Source organism: Lepisosteus oculatus, chromosome 11 (assembly GCF_040954835.1).
Source record: "Lepisosteus oculatus isolate fLepOcu1 chromosome 11, fLepOcu1.hap2, whole genome shotgun sequence".
NCBI lineage: Eukaryota > Metazoa > Chordata > Actinopteri > Semionotiformes > Lepisosteidae > Lepisosteus > Lepisosteus oculatus.
Window position 1 is genome coordinate 9,142,811 of NC_090706.1, and position 19,110 is coordinate 9,161,920.

The 19,110-nt window shown below is 38.0% G+C and overlaps 1 protein-coding gene across 2 annotated transcripts in view; it reads right to left on the bottom strand.

The window, feature by feature from the left end:
- Window positions 1-280: 280 nt before the first annotated feature.
- The window catches only part of LOC102688447 (cytochrome P450 2K1-like), a 28,087-nt gene continuing 9,257 nt past the window's right edge, over window positions 281-19,110 (bottom strand). The window contains exons 2-10 of one of the 2 annotated variants that reach the window (XM_069195550.1): window positions 11,047-11,144; window positions 9,077-9,239; window positions 8,370-8,519; window positions 7,960-8,120; window positions 6,570-6,746; window positions 5,804-5,945; window positions 4,605-4,792; window positions 4,103-4,244; window positions 281-2,433 (exon numbers count right to left, since the gene is read on the bottom strand). In XM_069195550.1, the coding sequence (XP_069051651.1) occupies window positions 2,249-2,433; window positions 4,103-4,244; window positions 4,605-4,792; window positions 5,804-5,945; window positions 6,570-6,746; window positions 7,960-8,120; window positions 8,370-8,519; window positions 9,077-9,239; window positions 11,047-11,076 (1,338 nt within the window). In that variant the 5' untranslated portion in view covers window positions 11,077-11,144 and the 3' untranslated portion in view covers window positions 281-2,248. Of the gene's footprint in view, window positions 2,434-4,102; window positions 4,245-4,604; window positions 4,793-5,803; window positions 5,946-6,569; window positions 6,747-7,959; window positions 8,121-8,369; window positions 8,520-9,076; window positions 9,240-11,046; window positions 11,520-19,110 lie in introns of those variants that run through there. The other variant, XM_015348395.2, reaches the window with a different exon arrangement.

Genomic DNA, 19,110 nt, shown 5'->3' on the forward strand with positions numbered 1-19,110 from the left:
AGGGCATTTGATGATTTGAAAATCGCGAGTTTAGTTTTGTAGCAGACTATAACGGAAAAGTATGATCTAAAATACAGTAGGTCCACCCCGTATTGTATGGCCAGTTTTTCCAAGAAGCTCTGAAAAGAAACTTATACTGACATGAAACTTTCTCGAACAGGAACTTCAGTTTTTTAAGCTTGGAATCTCCATGCTGCCTTCGTCAAAAAAAAAAACTCAATCAAAGGCATCTTTTAAAATTTTCTATTTTAAAGATTTAGTTTTACTCTTGATTTTATTAATGTGGTTTACATTTTTTCAATTTTCGTTTTACTTTTGTTATGTTTTACATACGGTATCAACATGTAGAACGCAAGATTACTTATGTATTACTTATGCACTATTAAATAGCACTCTGTGTTGCTTAAAGTTGTTTGTAAAATATAAAAATAAACCAATGTAGTTATTCTGTATACTATAAGACGATGCCCCTTCCCCAAATAAAAGATTGGATACAGGAAAAGTAGCATTAAATATTATTTTCAAACATTGTCGTTACTCTAAATACAAATGGTTCAAGACTGGGAAAAGAAACAAACATAACAGAAAAACATTTTCAAAGACACTATATATATATACTGTTTCTACATCTCTTACATTATACTGTACCTAACCTGGAAGGGCAGGGTGAAAGGCGGATGGGAAATCAGCCAATCTGCCCTTTAAAGTACTGTTTTATACTCAAATACTTCAGATTTACTTTACTGCGCAGAGTAAGATCCGTAATATTTCTATATATTAGCACCAATGTGGTAGGGGATGGTCATTTCCTCTCACTGACATTGGAATGTGTGGAATTGCACACAGAGCCTGTCCTGTCTGCTCCTCTCCCTCAGTAACTCCACCCCTTCTGGCTGCCAATTATCCAATCAGCCTGCTGTACAGGATGTGTCCCAATTGTAACCTTTTCCTCCTTAACAGGTGACTTTTTTCACAACGGCCCTTCCTCACAGAGCTGTTCCTTGCTTCCTGTACAGCGTTCTTATTCCCAAAGTTGTTTTCATCACTATTTGAGTTATTACAGAGTGGTAGCTCACTTTTTTATTCTTTGAACTAGCGGTGTTTACATATCTCGTGATGAGGAATTGTTGTTCAGTATTGCTATATTTTGTTGAAAAGGGATGTTTTAAGCAAAGGAAAAGGACAATCAAAATAAGATAAAGCAAATGTTGTTCTTTCTCTTGTATTGCTCTAACAATGTACACAAAATGCCGGATTGAGACTTTGAGATCAGTTTATTTTAAACACATTAAAGTAGTTATGATGATCAACAATCAGTAAATGAGAACGTATGATTTAAATGTAACAGTTAAAAGTCAGTTTCGTCCACATTGAGTTGTTACATTTAAGTCAATAGTTCCGTTTTATTAGATTCTCATAAATATTTTAACATTGCAAATGTGAAGCATAATTACAGTATACATGCCGATATACTGACATGCAAGTTATCAAGACCTTACTTGTGACTTGTTCATTGATATTCATTTATGGACATGAAGGTCTTACAGGTTGTCTGGTTTTCCTCCTCCTGTCTATTCATCAAGAATTGTAAACTACGTTTACTGTAATTTCTTGAATTTCTTATTTTCTCTGAAGTGAATACAAGAGGTCTGTGGAGCAGGAATGACTGCCACTACTCCAGTATTAAGTTCTCAAGAAGGGGCATTTAAATATGTCTGTTTCATTTTAAATGGCTGCAATATTTAATACTGAATCTGTGCATTAACAGCACAGGCCTGTAAAATAGGTCATGACTCCATTCAAATGTACTGATAACCCCAATGCCTTCTTGTTTTTCTTTCAGCTTATTTCTTGACTATTTGATTGAAACCACAATTTTATGATGGATTAATTACAGTAGCTCTTTTTGAGTTGTGCACAGTGTTTGCAAGTCTGGAAAGGTCTGAGAATCTAATGTGTAAAATGTTGATTTATTAATTCCATAAAATATTTTGAAACTCTAACATATATCAAATCAGGTCACCATTAAAAAGTCAAATTAACTAATTATGTTTTTGTTCTAGGACTCTACTCACTGTTTAAAGCTAGTTATGAACCATTTGAGATCCCACATCATCAGTAGCTGTGTAAATCTCAAGGTGTAAACTCTGAAATCCCATTTCAGTGAGATGAGACAGAGACACAACAGGCTGCTGTGGCCTCAGTGTGGAAGAGGAGGCCGACACAGACTGAATGAAAGCCTTGACCATCAGTGGCTGACAGCACAGAGCTTGTAGGAATGTGGGGATGCAGTAGAGCCGAGGACTGGTTCCATATTCAGGTCCTCAGGCCGGATACCAGGGGGCAGATGGAAGGTGAACTTCTGGAGGAGGGCAGTGAAGAACAGGAAGAGCTCCATCTTGGCCAGAGTCTCGCCCAGACAAACCCTCCGACCTGCAGGGCACACCACAAAGCAGATTGATCTAGAAATGGGATCTACACACAGGTATATCACCAGGACCTGGAGATGGACACCACACTGTCATGTAACTTGGTACTCAAACGTAAAGAAACCACCTGCAGAAAGAATTTAGACAGGTTAGTCGATGTTCTCATCGAGACAGTGTGGACAGGTTGTAAAAAAACAGTCAGTGAATAAACACATCTTCAGGAAACAAGTGGAGGAGACTGTGGGATCAGTTTCGCAGGATGAATCAAAGAACTTGTTAGTGTGAATGACCTCCTCCAATCTGGAATATTTACAAATTTGCGACAAGCATTACCAGAATCTAAAACACTTGTCATATTCTTGCACGTTCGTACGTATATATGGTATGAATATGCAAACATAGATTAGCAGCCTGCAAATTGATCATCCATATATGTCGCAGCTCTACTTTATGTTTTGTTTTAGTTGTAAAATCTGTAAAGCAAGCAGGCCTAATTTAATAAAACAGGGATCTTTACAGTGAGAAGCAAAGAAAGATGAAGCATTCATTTGGAAACAGGGAGACCTGCTGTGTGTTACTCAATGGGTAACTGAAATTATAATCTTGAGAAACCTGCAAATACATCTTTTTCCCAGGTTTATTTGTATGTCCTGTAGAACAAAATTTAAATGTGAACTGGGACTTCAGCAATGACATGCTAAATCTGTTATCTCCCTATATGTATATACAATTCCAGTTAAGAAAATATGAGGGAAATGAAAGCATAGCTTTATCAAAATAAGATTACATGTATGTCACTGAGTTTTCAGGACAGTAGAATGTGGCTATTTCCATGAAGCAGTGTTAATTGAAACTTGAACTTGAACTTTATTGAAGGGTGAAGAGCTCATGCCTGGGGTGGTGACTGGCCCCTGTGATGGCCAGAATTCTATCCCAGCAGCGGTCCTCACAGAGTTGTTTAATCTCTGTGAGACCACGTTCGATAATCTAATGGGCAACATTCACCATTTTATAATAATTATCTTAATTCTTTAATGGCAGTTAGTCTGTTACACATGTACGAAAACAAAGGTGCTCCAAAAGTTGTTTTTTTGAGAACAGTTCAAATAGAGTCAAGATTAGGATACACTTTAGAGTCCACCTGTAATGCGTATTGTATATTTCTAGTCAATGTGTGTCAGATCAAACATTTCATTTCATTTGCAAAATCACTTGTGGATGACAAGAGCTCAGTAAAACTGGAAAGGACAGAAGATACATTACAGAGAGTTTGCAAGGATGGATTAAAATTAAAAAGGTCCCATATTCCCAATGAGGTACTGTTCTGATAGCAAACACACAGAAAAATTGCAACAGAGTATGCAGGTTCCAGTGCTGGTCCATTTATAATTAACTCAATTATATAATTAAGGAGTTGATTATAGAAACGAACTGGAGCAGACTGTAAGCACTGGTACTTGGGTGTCCATGCTCTTAGAAAAACAAACTAGGAGGAGTGCATCCAACAGAGCATAGCAATTCTGGCCTTCAGACTCATACAAGAGCAAAGATCAGGCTTGTATGCTTTCTGTACATTGGAGTGATGAGCAGCCTCCCAGGGGTTCTGGCAGGAAAATGAGCCAGGTTAATGAAATGAAATAAGAAAATGATCAGGCTACGAATGTGACACAGACCTGCTGAAAAGGGCATGAAGGCTTCTTTCCTAATGAAATTTCCCTGAGCATCCAGGAAGTGGCCAGGGTTGAACTCAAAGGGCGTGTCCCACTGCGTCTTGTCGAACAGCACAGAAGTGAGCAGCGGAATGACAGGGGTGCCCTGAGGAAGACAGACAGCAGGTTAATGTGTAAAGTATTAGATGATGTGTGTTCTACACAAAACCTCTTTGATTCAGTTGCCTTTTCTGGCATCATTATTAAATTTGAAAAAGTTTTTAACTAATTCAAGTTTTAAAAGCTGAAAGAGAGAACAGATATTAATATTATCAGTTAGCATCTTGTTTTTCCAGGTTAATTGAGATTTTCCCAGCCTAATGTCCACTATAGACATAGTGTTGATGCTTCAAGAGGCTGTAAGATACACTAGGCCCTATTCACTTTTTCACAAGTTCCCACTGTGACCCTGTGAGGTCTGTCTCTGGGTGGGAGTAAGAGTGAGGGGTGTGACAGAGAGGTTCACCTTTGGGATCTTGTAGCCCCTGAAGGTGGTGTCCACTGTGGTCTCGTGCAGCGAATTCAGGGGCGCCACATTTCCAAACCTCTGGATTTCATGTAGCACTGCGTCAGTGTAGGGCATGCTCTTCCGGTCTTCAGACATTGGAGGGCGCTCTCTCCCAATCACTCTCTCAATCTCTGCTTTCACTTTTTCTGTGGTGGAGATCAGATAGATTAAGCATATTTGGGTGACAGCCCTGAGGAGTTAGAAATAGCGTGAGCTCAGCTTGTTTACACATATTTTCTAATGGCCCAATTATTTGCACAGTGCATATATTTTACTGTTTTGAAAGTTATAACTCACTTCATTTCAACACATGTTTTCAATGTTGTGAATTATTGAACCCTTTTGTTTTCTAGACTATATGCTTGATTTGAAGTTTCTTAATTCCTACAGCTCTAAAAAGTCAGACACCATTATAAATAAACAGAAACCCAGTATAAAGCAATATTATGGGGATGCTGTACAAAAGTATAGTGTTCATGTTCGTCTATTAATCATTAATTTATCATGTATTAAGTGCTGCTACAGGGGATGAAATATTCATTTAAAGCCTTATGTTCAATGCCTAAGCAACATATACTTGCCACTTCTGATATGAAATTGTTTTTTCTTGGTTTCCTTTCTAGATACTGAAAAGGTGTGGATGGTTTATAAGTACACATCTCTCGGACAGTGCTTGATATACGTCTGAGGAAGAATTCATCGTGTGGACAGATACCCAATCCATGGCACAAGTGTCATCTCAAGTGAGTTTCTGGAATTTGTCTTCTATGCTGATTTGAACATAAGTAAAAGTACTTTTTACCCACTCGTTTTTCCCACTAAAAGCAAATCATACTGGGTCAAGTGTTTTTCCTGTTGAATGTTCTTTTATAGCACTCAAGTTTAAAGGGACTGTAATTAACACATATTTTGGATTAGAAACCCCAGTTTTTCTAGATGTTTGTCTTGGATCATTGCACACAGAGAGCTGAAATATAGACTAGGATATACAGCCGCAAATACAGTATATCGTTGAGACCTGCTTTTGAATAACACAGTGAATGCAATTTTCTCAAAACTTTGTTTTAGGTAAGAAAACATTTGAATCATTATTATGGTCTGTTTATCCTTATGATTCTAGTTAGTTATTCCTATTAGAAGGACAGTGAGATACCCACCTTGAATGTGAGGGTACCTCATCATCAGCAGAAGGCCCCAGCGCAGGGTGGTGGATGTGGTTTCTGTTCCAGCCCCAAACAAGCTGGATGATGTGACTACCATGTTCTCCTCGTCGAAATATGTATGGGAGTTTTTAGCTTCCTATAACAAGAAATATTGTTACAGAGATCATGCTACTATCGCTGTACAAAATAGACCCACAAGCAACAGAGAAAACACCAATCTAACTGAAAATTAGGTTCCTGTACACTGGAAAATGGCGTTTTATCTAATGCAAAGAGAATTCATTGAAATGCTTATCTCAGTTGTAAAGAACTAAATAACAGACAGGTGGCACAGTGGAGAAGTGGTTAGTGTTGCTGCCTCTCAGCCTTGGGGGCCAAGAGTTTAATTCTGGACCTAGGTGCTATCATTTTGGAGTTTGTATGTTCTCCCCATGTTCATGTAGGTTTGCTCCTGGGGCTCTGGTTTCCTACCACAGTAGGTTAATTGGCTTACTGGTAAATTTGGCCCTATGTGTCTATAGTGTCAGTGATCTTCTCTGTCTGCTCTGTGATATATTAGCATCCAGATCAGGATGTTCTGTACCCATTGCTTGATGGGATAGGTTCAGCTGTGACCCTGAATTTGAAGAAGCAGTTAGAAAATGGGTGGATGGAAAACAGCAGATATTCTTTACATGAGTCTTATGTACATTACTTTCCCAAGAGCTGCAGACAGAAACAGTGATTCACAGCTCACAAAATACTGTCAGAAGAACATCACCTCCTCGCGTTGCTTCACTATGAAGGAATCGATGAAGCTCCTCATGTCATTAGGGTCAACGGCCTTTTTGCGCTCCTTGAACAGATTCCTGAAGAAAGACTGATTCTCTTTTGCATAACTTGAAAGTTTCTTAAAATCGCTTAAAAAAAAGCCTAAGAAGGGGAAGACATTGAACAGCTGTAAAAAAGAATGAAAGGACAGGATGAGTGCAGTGAAAATTACAAGATTACAAGTAAATCTAAGGTGACCTTTGTATAAAGAACACATAAAATAAAGTTTAACAGAAAACTTGTTTGGAGTTTTTTCCAACTGAAAATAGGATCAAAAAGGTGATGAGCTTTGTGAAGCAGGACCACAGGACCAGCAGTTCTGAAACGCCAGCCCCCAACAGGATTACCAATTGCAATGGTGAGTAAAATGTTGAAAATGAATAGACATTGTTTTTGAGAATAAGCACTTTTGCTCTCTGTTCCTGAAGTCAAAGTGTGACTTTTTCTATTCTTGGAAGGCTTGTTTTACTGATTAAAATATATAGCATGATGGATATCTGCTGGGGTAACAGAGCTCAAGAGTGTTAAAAATCACAGATGTATTGGTTATGTCTTTTTGGTGTAGTGGGTGTGTGGATTGGCTGCTTGGAGATGTGTCTCTGATGCTACAGTATTTCAGTCTGACTGTTTGTGTTACAGTTTTGTGTTCCTCTCACTTTTAGACCAGTGCCAAGAAATGTTCCATGAGCTCTTTGCTTGTGTTCTATTCATCTATGAACATGACCATGATGAGAACTGTTTGAAATGTCCATAACCAACAAGGTCTTTATAATGAATGAAGACAAATCTATACTGTTTAAAAAGTGTCTCTTTTGGAGGATGTTTTCAGTCTTGACTTATGATACTGCCAGAGCTTCTATGAAACATAAAATGACTTAATCAAACTGGAACAGTCTTACAGCTGGCTAGTGTGCTTTTAGATTATTTCACTATCTGATTATTCTGCATGTGTGTTAAACATTACATTAAATAACATGCATAAGTGCTAAATGATTGTTGGGGATTTAGGTGTCCAATATCACAAACTACTTGAGGAAAGACTGTGTGAAAAGATAATTATAGACAATTTCTTCAACAACCCTTTGTGGCTGCAAACAAGATAAACAGGAAACACACAATAACGAGTACTATACCTACATACTGTAATAAGCTTATTTTAAAATACATATGAAAGTATATCATATACTCAAAAAAGAAGAAACAATTATATGAATGAGACTAGGTTATTTTTCTTAACATAGTAAAACAAGACTAAATTCTTATTTAGAAAGGTAATTTCACTGCAAGAATTGACAGAAAAATGATGATATCCTGTCGACCCAGCCGATGCAGTCCCATACCTGGATTTGTGGGGAGGCTAGTATTTTAACGCTGTCGCTCACAACCTTCTGGAGCCGAAGAAACCGGAGGTTGTCATACTCAAAGCGATCCCCAAACACAATGGTGCATATGATGTTGGACACTGCGGAGTTGATGTGGATAGTAGGCTCAAACGGTTGACCTTGGAGGAAGTAAAACAAAAGACTTGCATCATCACATGGGTCAAGATCAAAAGCAAGTGCTAGATATGAGTTGCTCAGTGATGTAGAAACAAGCCATCTTGCTTGCGCAGTAAGGTGACACTGCTCTTCACACGTCTGTTGTTTTCAGTGATGCTAGTCCTAATCACTGTTCAATAGCAGTCTATAAATGCAATGCTCTCTCTGCAAGCCATGTTGAAGAAAAGGAGGATGTACTATTTGACGGGTACCTTTGTAGGACTCAAAGACTTCTATCAGCATTTTGGACTCCTCCACGATCCTGTCCTCAATGGTTCTCTTGCCCATGCCAAAGTCCCGCAAGGTGGAGAGAGTAAACCGACGCAGCGTCTTCCATGACTCACCATTCGCAGATACAATACCTTGAAATGAAAGATGACAGAAACTCTGTATGGTCTGTTTTCTGTCGCTTATTCCTCAGGAAATTATATTTTCTGCTTATATTTTAATCAGGCTATATCCACATGTAGAAGAAGGGGAATGTGATGTACAGCAACTTTACATTTCTGATTTGGAGATTGTGAAAAATATTGACAACAAGCTGAACCTTCCATCCATCCAGTTTCTAACCACTTCATGCAGTTCAGACTTGCAGAGGAGTCAGAGCCTGTCCCAGCAAGCTACAGGCACAAGACAGGATACACCCTCGATGGGACGCCAGTTAATCACAAGGCAAACACAGACACTCACTCATGCGAACCAATTTACCCAGAAACCAATTCACTGTCCAGAGCATCCAGAGGAAACCCACACAAACACAGGGAAAACATACAAATTCCATGCAGACAACACCTCAGGTCCAGAATTGGACCCAGGGCCCCATGGTGCTAGGCAGTAATACTTACCAGTGTACCACAGAGCTTCCCCTCGCATTAAATATTAAAGTTCAGGCACTAGAGTGAGTTTACTTATTTTTTACCTTTTCCCTTTGAAATTAAGTTTAAGATGTGTGTTTGTCCCCTTCCTCCAAAGTCATCTGCCTGGTCCACCAAGGCTTCCTTCACTGTCTGATATCCAGTCAGGACTACAAACTTCCGTGTGCCCATGTGGAAAGTGAACACATTGCCGTACTGCTCTGACAGCTGAAGAGGGAAACAGAGGAGAAGAGAAGACTGAGGTGGTGCACACAGACTACATCAACAGGATTTTGATTGCAAGGAAATTTTCTATTGGCACCCACACAATACAGTAGCTCCAGAGAGCTACAGTATGAACAGACAAGTTTATGCCTGAGAAACAAAAGTTTCTTCTGTAATTCTTGATTTTTGGCTAAAAGACAGGCATTTTAGCAAGAGCTGAGTCACCACGACTGACAAATTGACTGACTGCAGGAAAGTAGAAGTAGGAAAGAGTCTGCGTTCTCATGCCAATTAATGATTGTAACTGGGAGTCTATAGCTTAATTAGGGGAATGACAGTATTTGGTCTTCCAGGGTACTGTTCAGTATATACACAGATTAAATTAAAAAAACTACCCAAATGATGCCAAGATGACTGTGTCTCACATTTCAGACTGTTAAGTAATCATGCTGTATGAGGATTGTAATCCTTTCACATTTTTCATTGCTAATTGAGCTAAAAGCTGGATCTTCAAGTCTTACCAGGTCTTATATACTGTATTGTCCCACCAACTATTGTGTACAGTACATGTATTTCTCAGAAACTTCACTTTGTGATTGGTGCCTCCTGTGCTATAACTAGTCTAAACTATTTTTGTGAAAAGGCTTCTGTCCAAGCACCTGGAACCATACAGAAGGATACAATTAACAGGATATTCTGGCCCGTATCACTGCTGTAAAGATTTGTAATGCAATGCTGATACACAGCCGTCTGACCTGTCAGTTTACACATTAAAAGATGTTTGTTAGGAAAAATCAAAACCTGTATCAATCTTTTTCTGAACCATTTATATTGCTCTTTTGAATTGTCTTTATCTTTAAGCGATTTCTTCCATTTCCACAGATGCAAAATTAAATAGTTTGGGATAAGTATTTAGGTTAAAGATTATTTTCACATTTATGTACTATATAATTCAACAACAAAAAAACACAGATTTTTACATGTATCTCAAAACAGCAATACTGGACTCTTCTCGACTTCTTCTACTCGACTTTTCTAAGGCAGCAACCTGGAGTAACTATTCTTGCAAAAAGTCTACTCTCCAAGCACCAGGAACCATACAGAGGGATACAATTAACAGGACATTCTGGCTCATTACACTTCTGTGAAGGTTTATGATGCAATACAGATACACAGCCCTCTGACCTGTCAGTTTAGACATTAACAGATGTCAGGAAAAATCAAAACATGTAGACCTTTTCCTGAGCCATTTATTTTGCTCATTTACATAGGCATTATCTTTAAAAGACTGTTATTCCTTTTCTACAGGTGCGTTGCAAAATTAAGTAGTTAGTGAAATTGGATATTTATTTGGATTAATGATTAGTTTTCACATTTACATTATATACAATATACAGTAGTATGAAATAATCTCAGATTTTTACATGTCTCCAGATAAGACTGCATGATTAAAGAACTCAGCTGGTTTTCTTAGGCAGCAACCTGGAGTAGCAGTTAAAACTCTGGAAAGAAAGGTTGTGGGTTCAGACTTCAAGGGGACATTGCTGCTCTTCCCTTGACTAAAAGTTAAATACCCTACTCTATAAATGGGTTTCCTGTTTATCACTGAAAATGAAAATCAGTTTACTTACCTGGTGAAATAAATATAATGCATTAAATTAATTCAATGATCTTTTTCCAAGTGTTATGAACATACAAGAGGTCGCCTGTTCCAACAACCCAGACTAGCCATATAAATATATACAGTACATATAAAGAGACTATTTTATTAATCATAAATCAGGCACTCCGGACAATTGCTGTCACTCACCTTACAGAAAGTCTCCTGTGGTTTCTGCATGCCCAGTACATTGAGATTCCCGATGATCGGCCAGGGTCGTGGCCCGGGGGGAAATTTATAGGAAGATGCTTTGGAGGGTTTGAAAAACAAGTAGAAAAAGACAACTAACGTTGTAATGAAAACTACACACACAGTGGTGGTGTCGGACAATAGCTGTGTAATTACTGACATGGTTTACTGTTCTCTGCCTGTTCCGGATTACTGGAGTTTCAGTCTCTCACTGATATATATATACACTGATTAGGTGTGAATGCTTATATACTGTACGTAAGTTACATCTTTCAATGTCATAGACATGACAGGACTAGAGCACTGCTGTTCTCAGCAAGATTGAGGCAAAGGTTGTTTCGGTGTGCACCCTTTTACCTACAAAGCAGGCATGCTGCCAGTAACAGTAATATAAACCTCAAACTCAAATAACCTGATCTCTGTCCCATATTTTCTGATTGAACTGTGACGGATGATGTAGGAATTTATGAACAATGTATATAACATGTACGCAACCTTCTAAAATACCTTAAGGAAGAAATGTTGTCCAAAATTTTCAGACTTTTTATTAGATCTTGGTAACAAAATAAAGTTATTGCCAGTATAGAAGAACTTTACAATTTATGAATTAAGCACAAAATCGTGAACTTTGTAAAAGTACTGTGAGTCTCCTGGTTGTCGCAAACCTCTAGTTTAGGCTGTGGAGCCTTCTTCGGGTGTCGCCCAGCCAATACTATTAATTATTATTATTATTAATACATACTGTAAACCCTTGTTGCACCTTCAAATATCTTGCCTCTGTATTGGTCATCCAAATTAATTTACAATCAATAATCATCCCAAGGTATTTATATTCAATTACTCATTCAATTTCCATTCTATTCACAGTTATAGGGATCATAGGAATAGAACATCTTTCTGAAATAGTTATTATTTCCTTTGTTTTGTTTGTGTTTAAGAGGGTGAGTTATCCTGAGATCAATTATAAGAAAGCTTTATCTCACATCTGTAATAATATTCGTCATCATCCAAAATTCCAATCAAGGCAACATCATCCTCAAACTTGATAATCAAACAGTTGTCCTAGTGTCTTACACAATCATTTGTGCACAATGTGAACTGCAGTGAGGACAGCACACAGCTTTCTAAATGCTTGTACACTTGATTTAACAAAGTCACAGTCGCATCTTCAACCTTGTGACTGAAGTTAATGTTACTGGGCAGAAATCTTTTTATTCAACAGGTTTTGCTTTTTAAGGTATTGGTATAATTGCAGATGTCTTTCACAATGTTGGAACTGTAAGTGTGTCCAGTGACTTCTGGAAAAGTTTCCAAAATAGTTTTTCATGATATTTCCAGATTGTCAGGGCGCATTGATTTCTGAGTATTTATTTGCAAAAACACACGCCCCACTTGTTCAGATCTTATAGTAAAGGGAGAAACACCAACTTTGATAAAAAATTTTTTTTTTGCTGATTTGCTAATCTCATACTGTGCAAAAATACAAATCAGTTCATTTACATAGTAGGGTGTGTGCCAATCATGGTTTTGATCCCACATAACATCTACTACGCATTCATTCATTTCTCCACCTTGGAAGAAGTTATTTTTAAGCTTCTTCAATTCTTCCTGTATCTTCTTTTGAATCACATTCACTCAAACCTATCATTTACTTTGAATGTCTGCTCTTTCTATAACAGCAATTTTTTCATCTTTGAGATCCCAATCAGGCTTACTGCTTGCAGCAATAATTATTTGTTTAGATGGGATCATGGTTTCAACACATCAGCCTGGTCCTCACCACCTGCAACAGTGGTGACATTACTAGTATTCATTGTAACATCGAACTTTTTAGATTCAAAAATGGACTGAATGACAAGCGTGTTATTGTATCTAATACCAAAGATAATGCAGGCATCATAAATACAAGCAGACAGGTCTTCTAACCCAGTGGAACTTACTAGGACACCAGAGATATACATGTCAAGATTGTATCTTTGACCCTTTCCACTGTGCTGCTTTTGTTCACTAGTTTGTCTCATTACATGACTTTTACAAGCCCTGATTATAGCAAATTGTGGTTTGGTGTAGTTTAATTGACAACTATTCCAACACCTTTAGGGATCACTTTCTATTTTGTTCCTGTTGAAACTTTCTAGTGATGCCCTGATCTAGATGTAACACTATTAATTTTGAAAGTTAATGTTTTATGCCTGTGTACTAAGCTCTTGGGTGTGTTCCTCCTTTCTGATAAAAGCTATGGGCACAACCATATGTGGTGGGACAGAACTGCATTCACATAACACAAAATGTTTTTTCGTGCCCAAATCTCTTGACCGCAGTATACAGTACATGTAGTGCCCTCCAAAAGTATTGGGACAAAAATCTAAAATTGGGGTTTCCTGTTGTATACACAAGAAATTGGAATTTCACATAAAACAACTTATTCTGAGTCAGATTTGAGGTCACCTTTTATTATTAGGGTATATTTTGCAAACATAATTGATAATTTTTCAACCAAAGCATATGTTGTGTTCAGTCCCCCCAAATTAAGGTGACCATAAGTATTTGGATACTTAAAGCAAATTAAAGAAGTCTTAAAGTCAGTATTTTGCAAATCCCTTGCATACAATAACTGCATCAAGCCTCCATCTCATTGGCATTACCAGACTCTCTGTTTCATCACCTGAGACTTGGGCTTCGCCAGGCTTTAACTTCAGCCTCTTTTAGCTGTGTCCTGTTGGTTGTGCTTATTGCCTTCAGTCTCCTTTGAACAAATGAAATACATGCTCAATGCTGGATTCGGATCTGTTGATTGACTTGGCCAGTTTACAATGTTCCTCTTTTTCTGTCTGATGAACTCCCATGTAAAGCGTGCAGTATGTTTCAGGTCATTGTCCTGCTGCACAATGACCTGCCGCACATTAAGTCTGGTGCCGTTTTCATGACGTCAACATTGTATGTTACGCCACTTGAGATGGCGGAAAAATTATGGTTTTGTCCATGATTATGGTTAAATATACTGTACGATTATATTAAAGAAACAAAAATGATTTGTTTTTTAATTGCAGTAAAGAAATAGTTTAGATTTTATGTAGCTCCCTCAAAAAGCTTGCATCTCAAAGCAATTTTCTTTGACTAAAAAAAAAGTTAACAAGGAAAAAAACTGCAGGAATGAGCATTTACAAGAGTATAAATGAAAGGCAATGATGGTTAGTAATCTTAGATTTTTAAAACATAGGGATCAGTGGAGGCTATCTGCAATCCCCCAAAAACGTCCTTACAAGTTCAAGAGAATATTCTAGACATTATAAGTATGATTGATGAAATAACCAAGCAGGTGTTTCTGCTTAATATTCTTCTGTTCTTCATGCTCTACTGCTGTCACTGAAGGCCTTTTACTTTGAAATTCAGCTGTCTACAAACACTTCCTGTTTATTCGGGTTGCTGAATGTTGCTAGAATAGGCGTGTACAAGAGACCTGAAGCAGTGATATCCACTGAGGACCGGGACAGGATGAAAACAACGAGGGGACTGATGTGCCAAACAGACATGAACATTTATTGCTCTGCCATCATAACACAACAACCTAAACTAGTATTTCCCCGCGCTAACATCCAGTTCACCCCGAGCATCCAAGATGGCTTAAGGTCACAGTAGCCACAGCAACATCAGATACACATTTCCCTTTACAGTTATGGTCTTACATCAGCTTCACGCTACATCCAGACTCAGTGTGTGAGTGTGATGGCTTTCTCCGGGTATTCAGGTTTTCCTCCATTAGTCCAATCAGTCTTTGTAAACTGACCCTGTATTTGAACTGGCATCTTGTTTTACTGTAAGTGCAGTCCTGCTTGCTTCCCGGATGGACTCCAGGTTACAAGGTGTTTACCAGGAGCAAGCAGTTTTCTGATAGTGAATGGATAAAAGTACTGATAATATTGATTAACTTTACAATTAACACAGTGTAAGTTCTGGGCTACATCATTTCACCAGAAATAATATGAAGCTGAATTCAATAAACTTTGAAAATGGACAAATACACAAAAAGCTCCATTAACCTTTCTTGTATTAAGTGTACAATCTCTACAATAAACAAGCCTGAATCACGTAAATCGATTTCTTTCTTCCTCGAAATGCTGCTAGCTATTTCCCATCTGGCCATGGCAAAACACCCCTCAGGACTAGGATTGCCCACCTATTAACTAAACCTTCAAAAGCTCACCCTAAAAGAATTTGTCTACAGAAATCCGGGTTCAGTTTCAGTCTGCTAAAGGTTTAAAAACTGGAACATTGATCCAAAGCACAAGGCCAAAGCTACAGCTATTTGGTTTAGCTATAGCAAAGCAATTGTTCCAGAATGGCCCAGTCAAAGTCTTAACGTGAACCTTACTGCGAATCGAATATTGAGATCTGAACACCTACGCAATCAGCATATTTCTTTTTTTTTGCTTTTTCGCTGACATTTCCTGTAACATATCTCAGTCTTAGGAGTTTTGAGTTTGAGATCTCAGATTTTAAAGAAAACATTACGTCTTTAAAGTTGTATGCATCATTTTGCAATTTCACAAAATAGAAGATCATGTTATTACCAATGGGGTGTTACGAAACTGCTGAAAATCAGGAACTGACCGAGCGGTTAAGTCAATAAGTGAAATAATTATTCATAACCCCCAACTTGTACGTGATTTCTAACGATATACCCGGGTGACTGGTATAACTAGAGGCACGAGAATTCTTTATTCTCTAGCACAACTTAGTCGAGAGGAGTAATAATCCAGGCACACTTGGTTAAAACAAATATTTATTACAATAAACTACAGAAGACACAAAACATACAACCCACAAAGTTACATTATATACAGTATTTACAAACAAGGCGTTTCAGAGGCCTAACATTTTGGTCACCCAGAAAACCCCAGACTGCTACTAAGCAATAAACTCTTAATATACCTACAGAGGCCACACCAGAGATGAACTGCCTTCTAACTAAATAAAAAGTAACCTGCAGTTAAATCTTTATCTCTGCACCCTGGATGCCACAAAATAAATGGTAGCCTACAGTATATCCATTTCCATAAAATGCACCCTTATCAGGAAAGACGTTTCAAACTGAGGTATCTTTAACCAGGGAAACCCAACTGCTCTAAAAACACAGAATAGCACGCTCTAATAAGGTTCAAATACTGAGCTCCAGTCAGGTTTGGTTTGAACGATCAAGAAGTAGGGGCTCGCACCAACAAGCTTCAAGTCCCAACCCCCAAGTCGCAAGTCCCAACTCCTCCAGACTTCTCTCTCCTCTCCCTGCTCTCCTTTTTTCTTTTTTCTTCCTCTCCTCCTGCTTTTCCTCTTTTGCAATCATTAATCCACAACTTCCCTAGTTAAACTAAGTTTCTGCTCACGGGATGCCCCAGACCTCAGCAAACATCCTCTCTCCTTTAAAGGTAGAAGTATTTACTTTTCCCAGTGCAACAAACTTTATCTAGTATCTAAGAGACACTTCTCAGTCACCCTAACAATATCAAGGGCCTGAATACATTTGCAAGATGATGTATTCTTTGTAAGGGTAAGGGCAACCCTCCATAATAATGTTCACCATAAGTATACTAATGAACTTCATATAGAAAAAATTCTGATACTATTTAAACAAGGTTAGGAGAAGGACATTCTGACATTGTGATAACTTTGCAAAAGCTCACTTTTGTTACTTTAACTGGGGAAGACAAACTTTGGTCAAATCTCAATAGCATAGTCTAAACAGCTTAATGATTGATATGAAGCAGAAAATCTGAGCTCATTCTGTGCCAGTTTTACTTGTTGTGCCAGGTACCTGAAAGGTCTTGAGAGTCAGGTGCATGACCTTTTGCAGTAGAGTTTATGCCAAGAAATGATTCCCTTTTCCATTCAGCTGATTAGCTCACTATATAAAAGAGTTATGTACCCTGCCAAAAGCAACTACTGTCTCACTTCTACAAACTAAGATAAAATGTCAAAGATAACCGCCAAGGTTTGTTATGATGTTCAAAGGTGGTGGTATAAGCCAAGTGTTACTCAGGTACAAGTTAAACATTTGTCAGCATGTTGTTCTGAATGCCTGTCACTGAAAAGGCAAAACAAAAAATTGCAGTCATTTGGTATTTTACATTTTTTATCAGACTCCTGTTTTTGCAGAACAGCTGTCAAATGCAAATAAAGGTGCATATAACAATATAGATTAAAATCACCAAGATAATAGTTCACAATACATAGATATAAAGAGCAGGAATTCAACACATTCAGAAAACAGCATCTGTTCATTTTTGACAGTACTGTTTGTAATGGAGTTACAGTAGAAAATGATATGATCAAATAATGGTTATAAATAAGGTGCATACGTTGTTTGAATTGCTTCTAAGAGAAGAAATCCCTGCACATTTTTATTCATGTATTTCGCAGACACCTTTATCAAAGGTTACTTGCAATCAATAAAGAGGGGTAAGACACAGTCAATATACAATAACATTACACAATTATTTGTCCAATACAAGGAACAAAACTGATAATACAAAGAAGTAATTACACTTGACTTAGAAAGCAGTCTGCTGTAACTTAAATGAATGTAATGCAATACACAATACTATTACAGTGAGTAGGCACTAAAATGACAGTGATAGATCATACAATCTAAAGGTAGTTTAAACTGGTGACCCTGAGGACGGACCACAAAGTAGCTCTGTCCTAATGTTTCCAGGGAGGAGATTGAACAACACAAGGTCCAAGAAAAAAAGGACCAGGAATAACCAACTGACCAGCAGAAGAAGAGAGAAATGAAGGACTGGAGATGAGAGGGGACAGGGTGGTGAAGAAAGTGCAGAGAAAGAACAAGCCTCATATCATTATTGGAGTGAGCTTAGGCAGATAGCCTTTAAAGAGCATTCAGAAGAGGAGAGCAGCAGAGGTCTGGATGAGTTGGAGAGTTTGTTTGATAATACAATCAGGCTAGGTACAAGAAGGCTTGAGCTAAGAGTGGAGTATGTACTCCCTGAAACAAAGTTCCACAATCTAGGAGCCTACCAAGCATATACTGTACTTGACCGGGCAGTGATCTGTGGTCTGGTATAGGTATGATAAGGAAGTGTAAGTCTGCGGTTCTTGGGGAGCAGGAATTAAGCTATGGAGACAGATATTCATTCAGCAGGAAGGTCGGAAATGATGTGGACATGATTAAATTAATGTTAAAATTAGTAAATTCCATGGCAAAAAAATACTCAACTGGTAAAGGCTGTTGCTAATAGTACAGACTGAGCTCATCAGTCCAGGCTTTTTTGGTTTTGATGTCCTTAATCATGATTTAATATCATTGAATGGCAAACAGGAATACCCAAATGGAGGTGTACTTTCCATGAAGCACCAGTAAGATTGGTGGGGCTTGATTTGTTCAGGTCATACTGGATTTGAAGTGTCACTGTATCCTTTATAACTAATTATGCATCATGTGAGCTACATTAGTGCTGATACTAATTCTTCTGCAGGCAAAGTGGGAATGGCTCTGGCTACATACACTGCATGTGCAAATTGATGGGCTCATTAGAGATATTTTAAATAATAATTAAGGAATTTTAAATAAGGGGAAGGAGCAACAAAAAATAATATTTTATTCCAAAAAGAATTGAAAGCTTCCCTAGTAAGACAGGAAAGCGAAATCATTACAGTAAAGTGCTTTATTTTACTGAGAAATGTAACATCTCATTTCTGCTTCCTCTATGTTAAACTCAATACACCCTTTCTGACCCCAGATGGCACATGAGGAAATGTATTAATTCATCAGATTCATCAGAGCAACGGTATTCCATGTTCTTATCCAAAGCTTATCTTTCTATGTTAGTGTTATCAGCCTTACAGATGAATTTTACGACAGCACTGTTTTCCACTGATATCACAGCGAATGTGCTCAGGTTATTGTTCCAACTCTTAAGTTAGTGCTCAGACCCTTACTGAATGTACAGTCAGCATATGCAATAAATTACTAGTGGGGAGACAACTTTAGGTTGCAAAAGTATTCTCAGA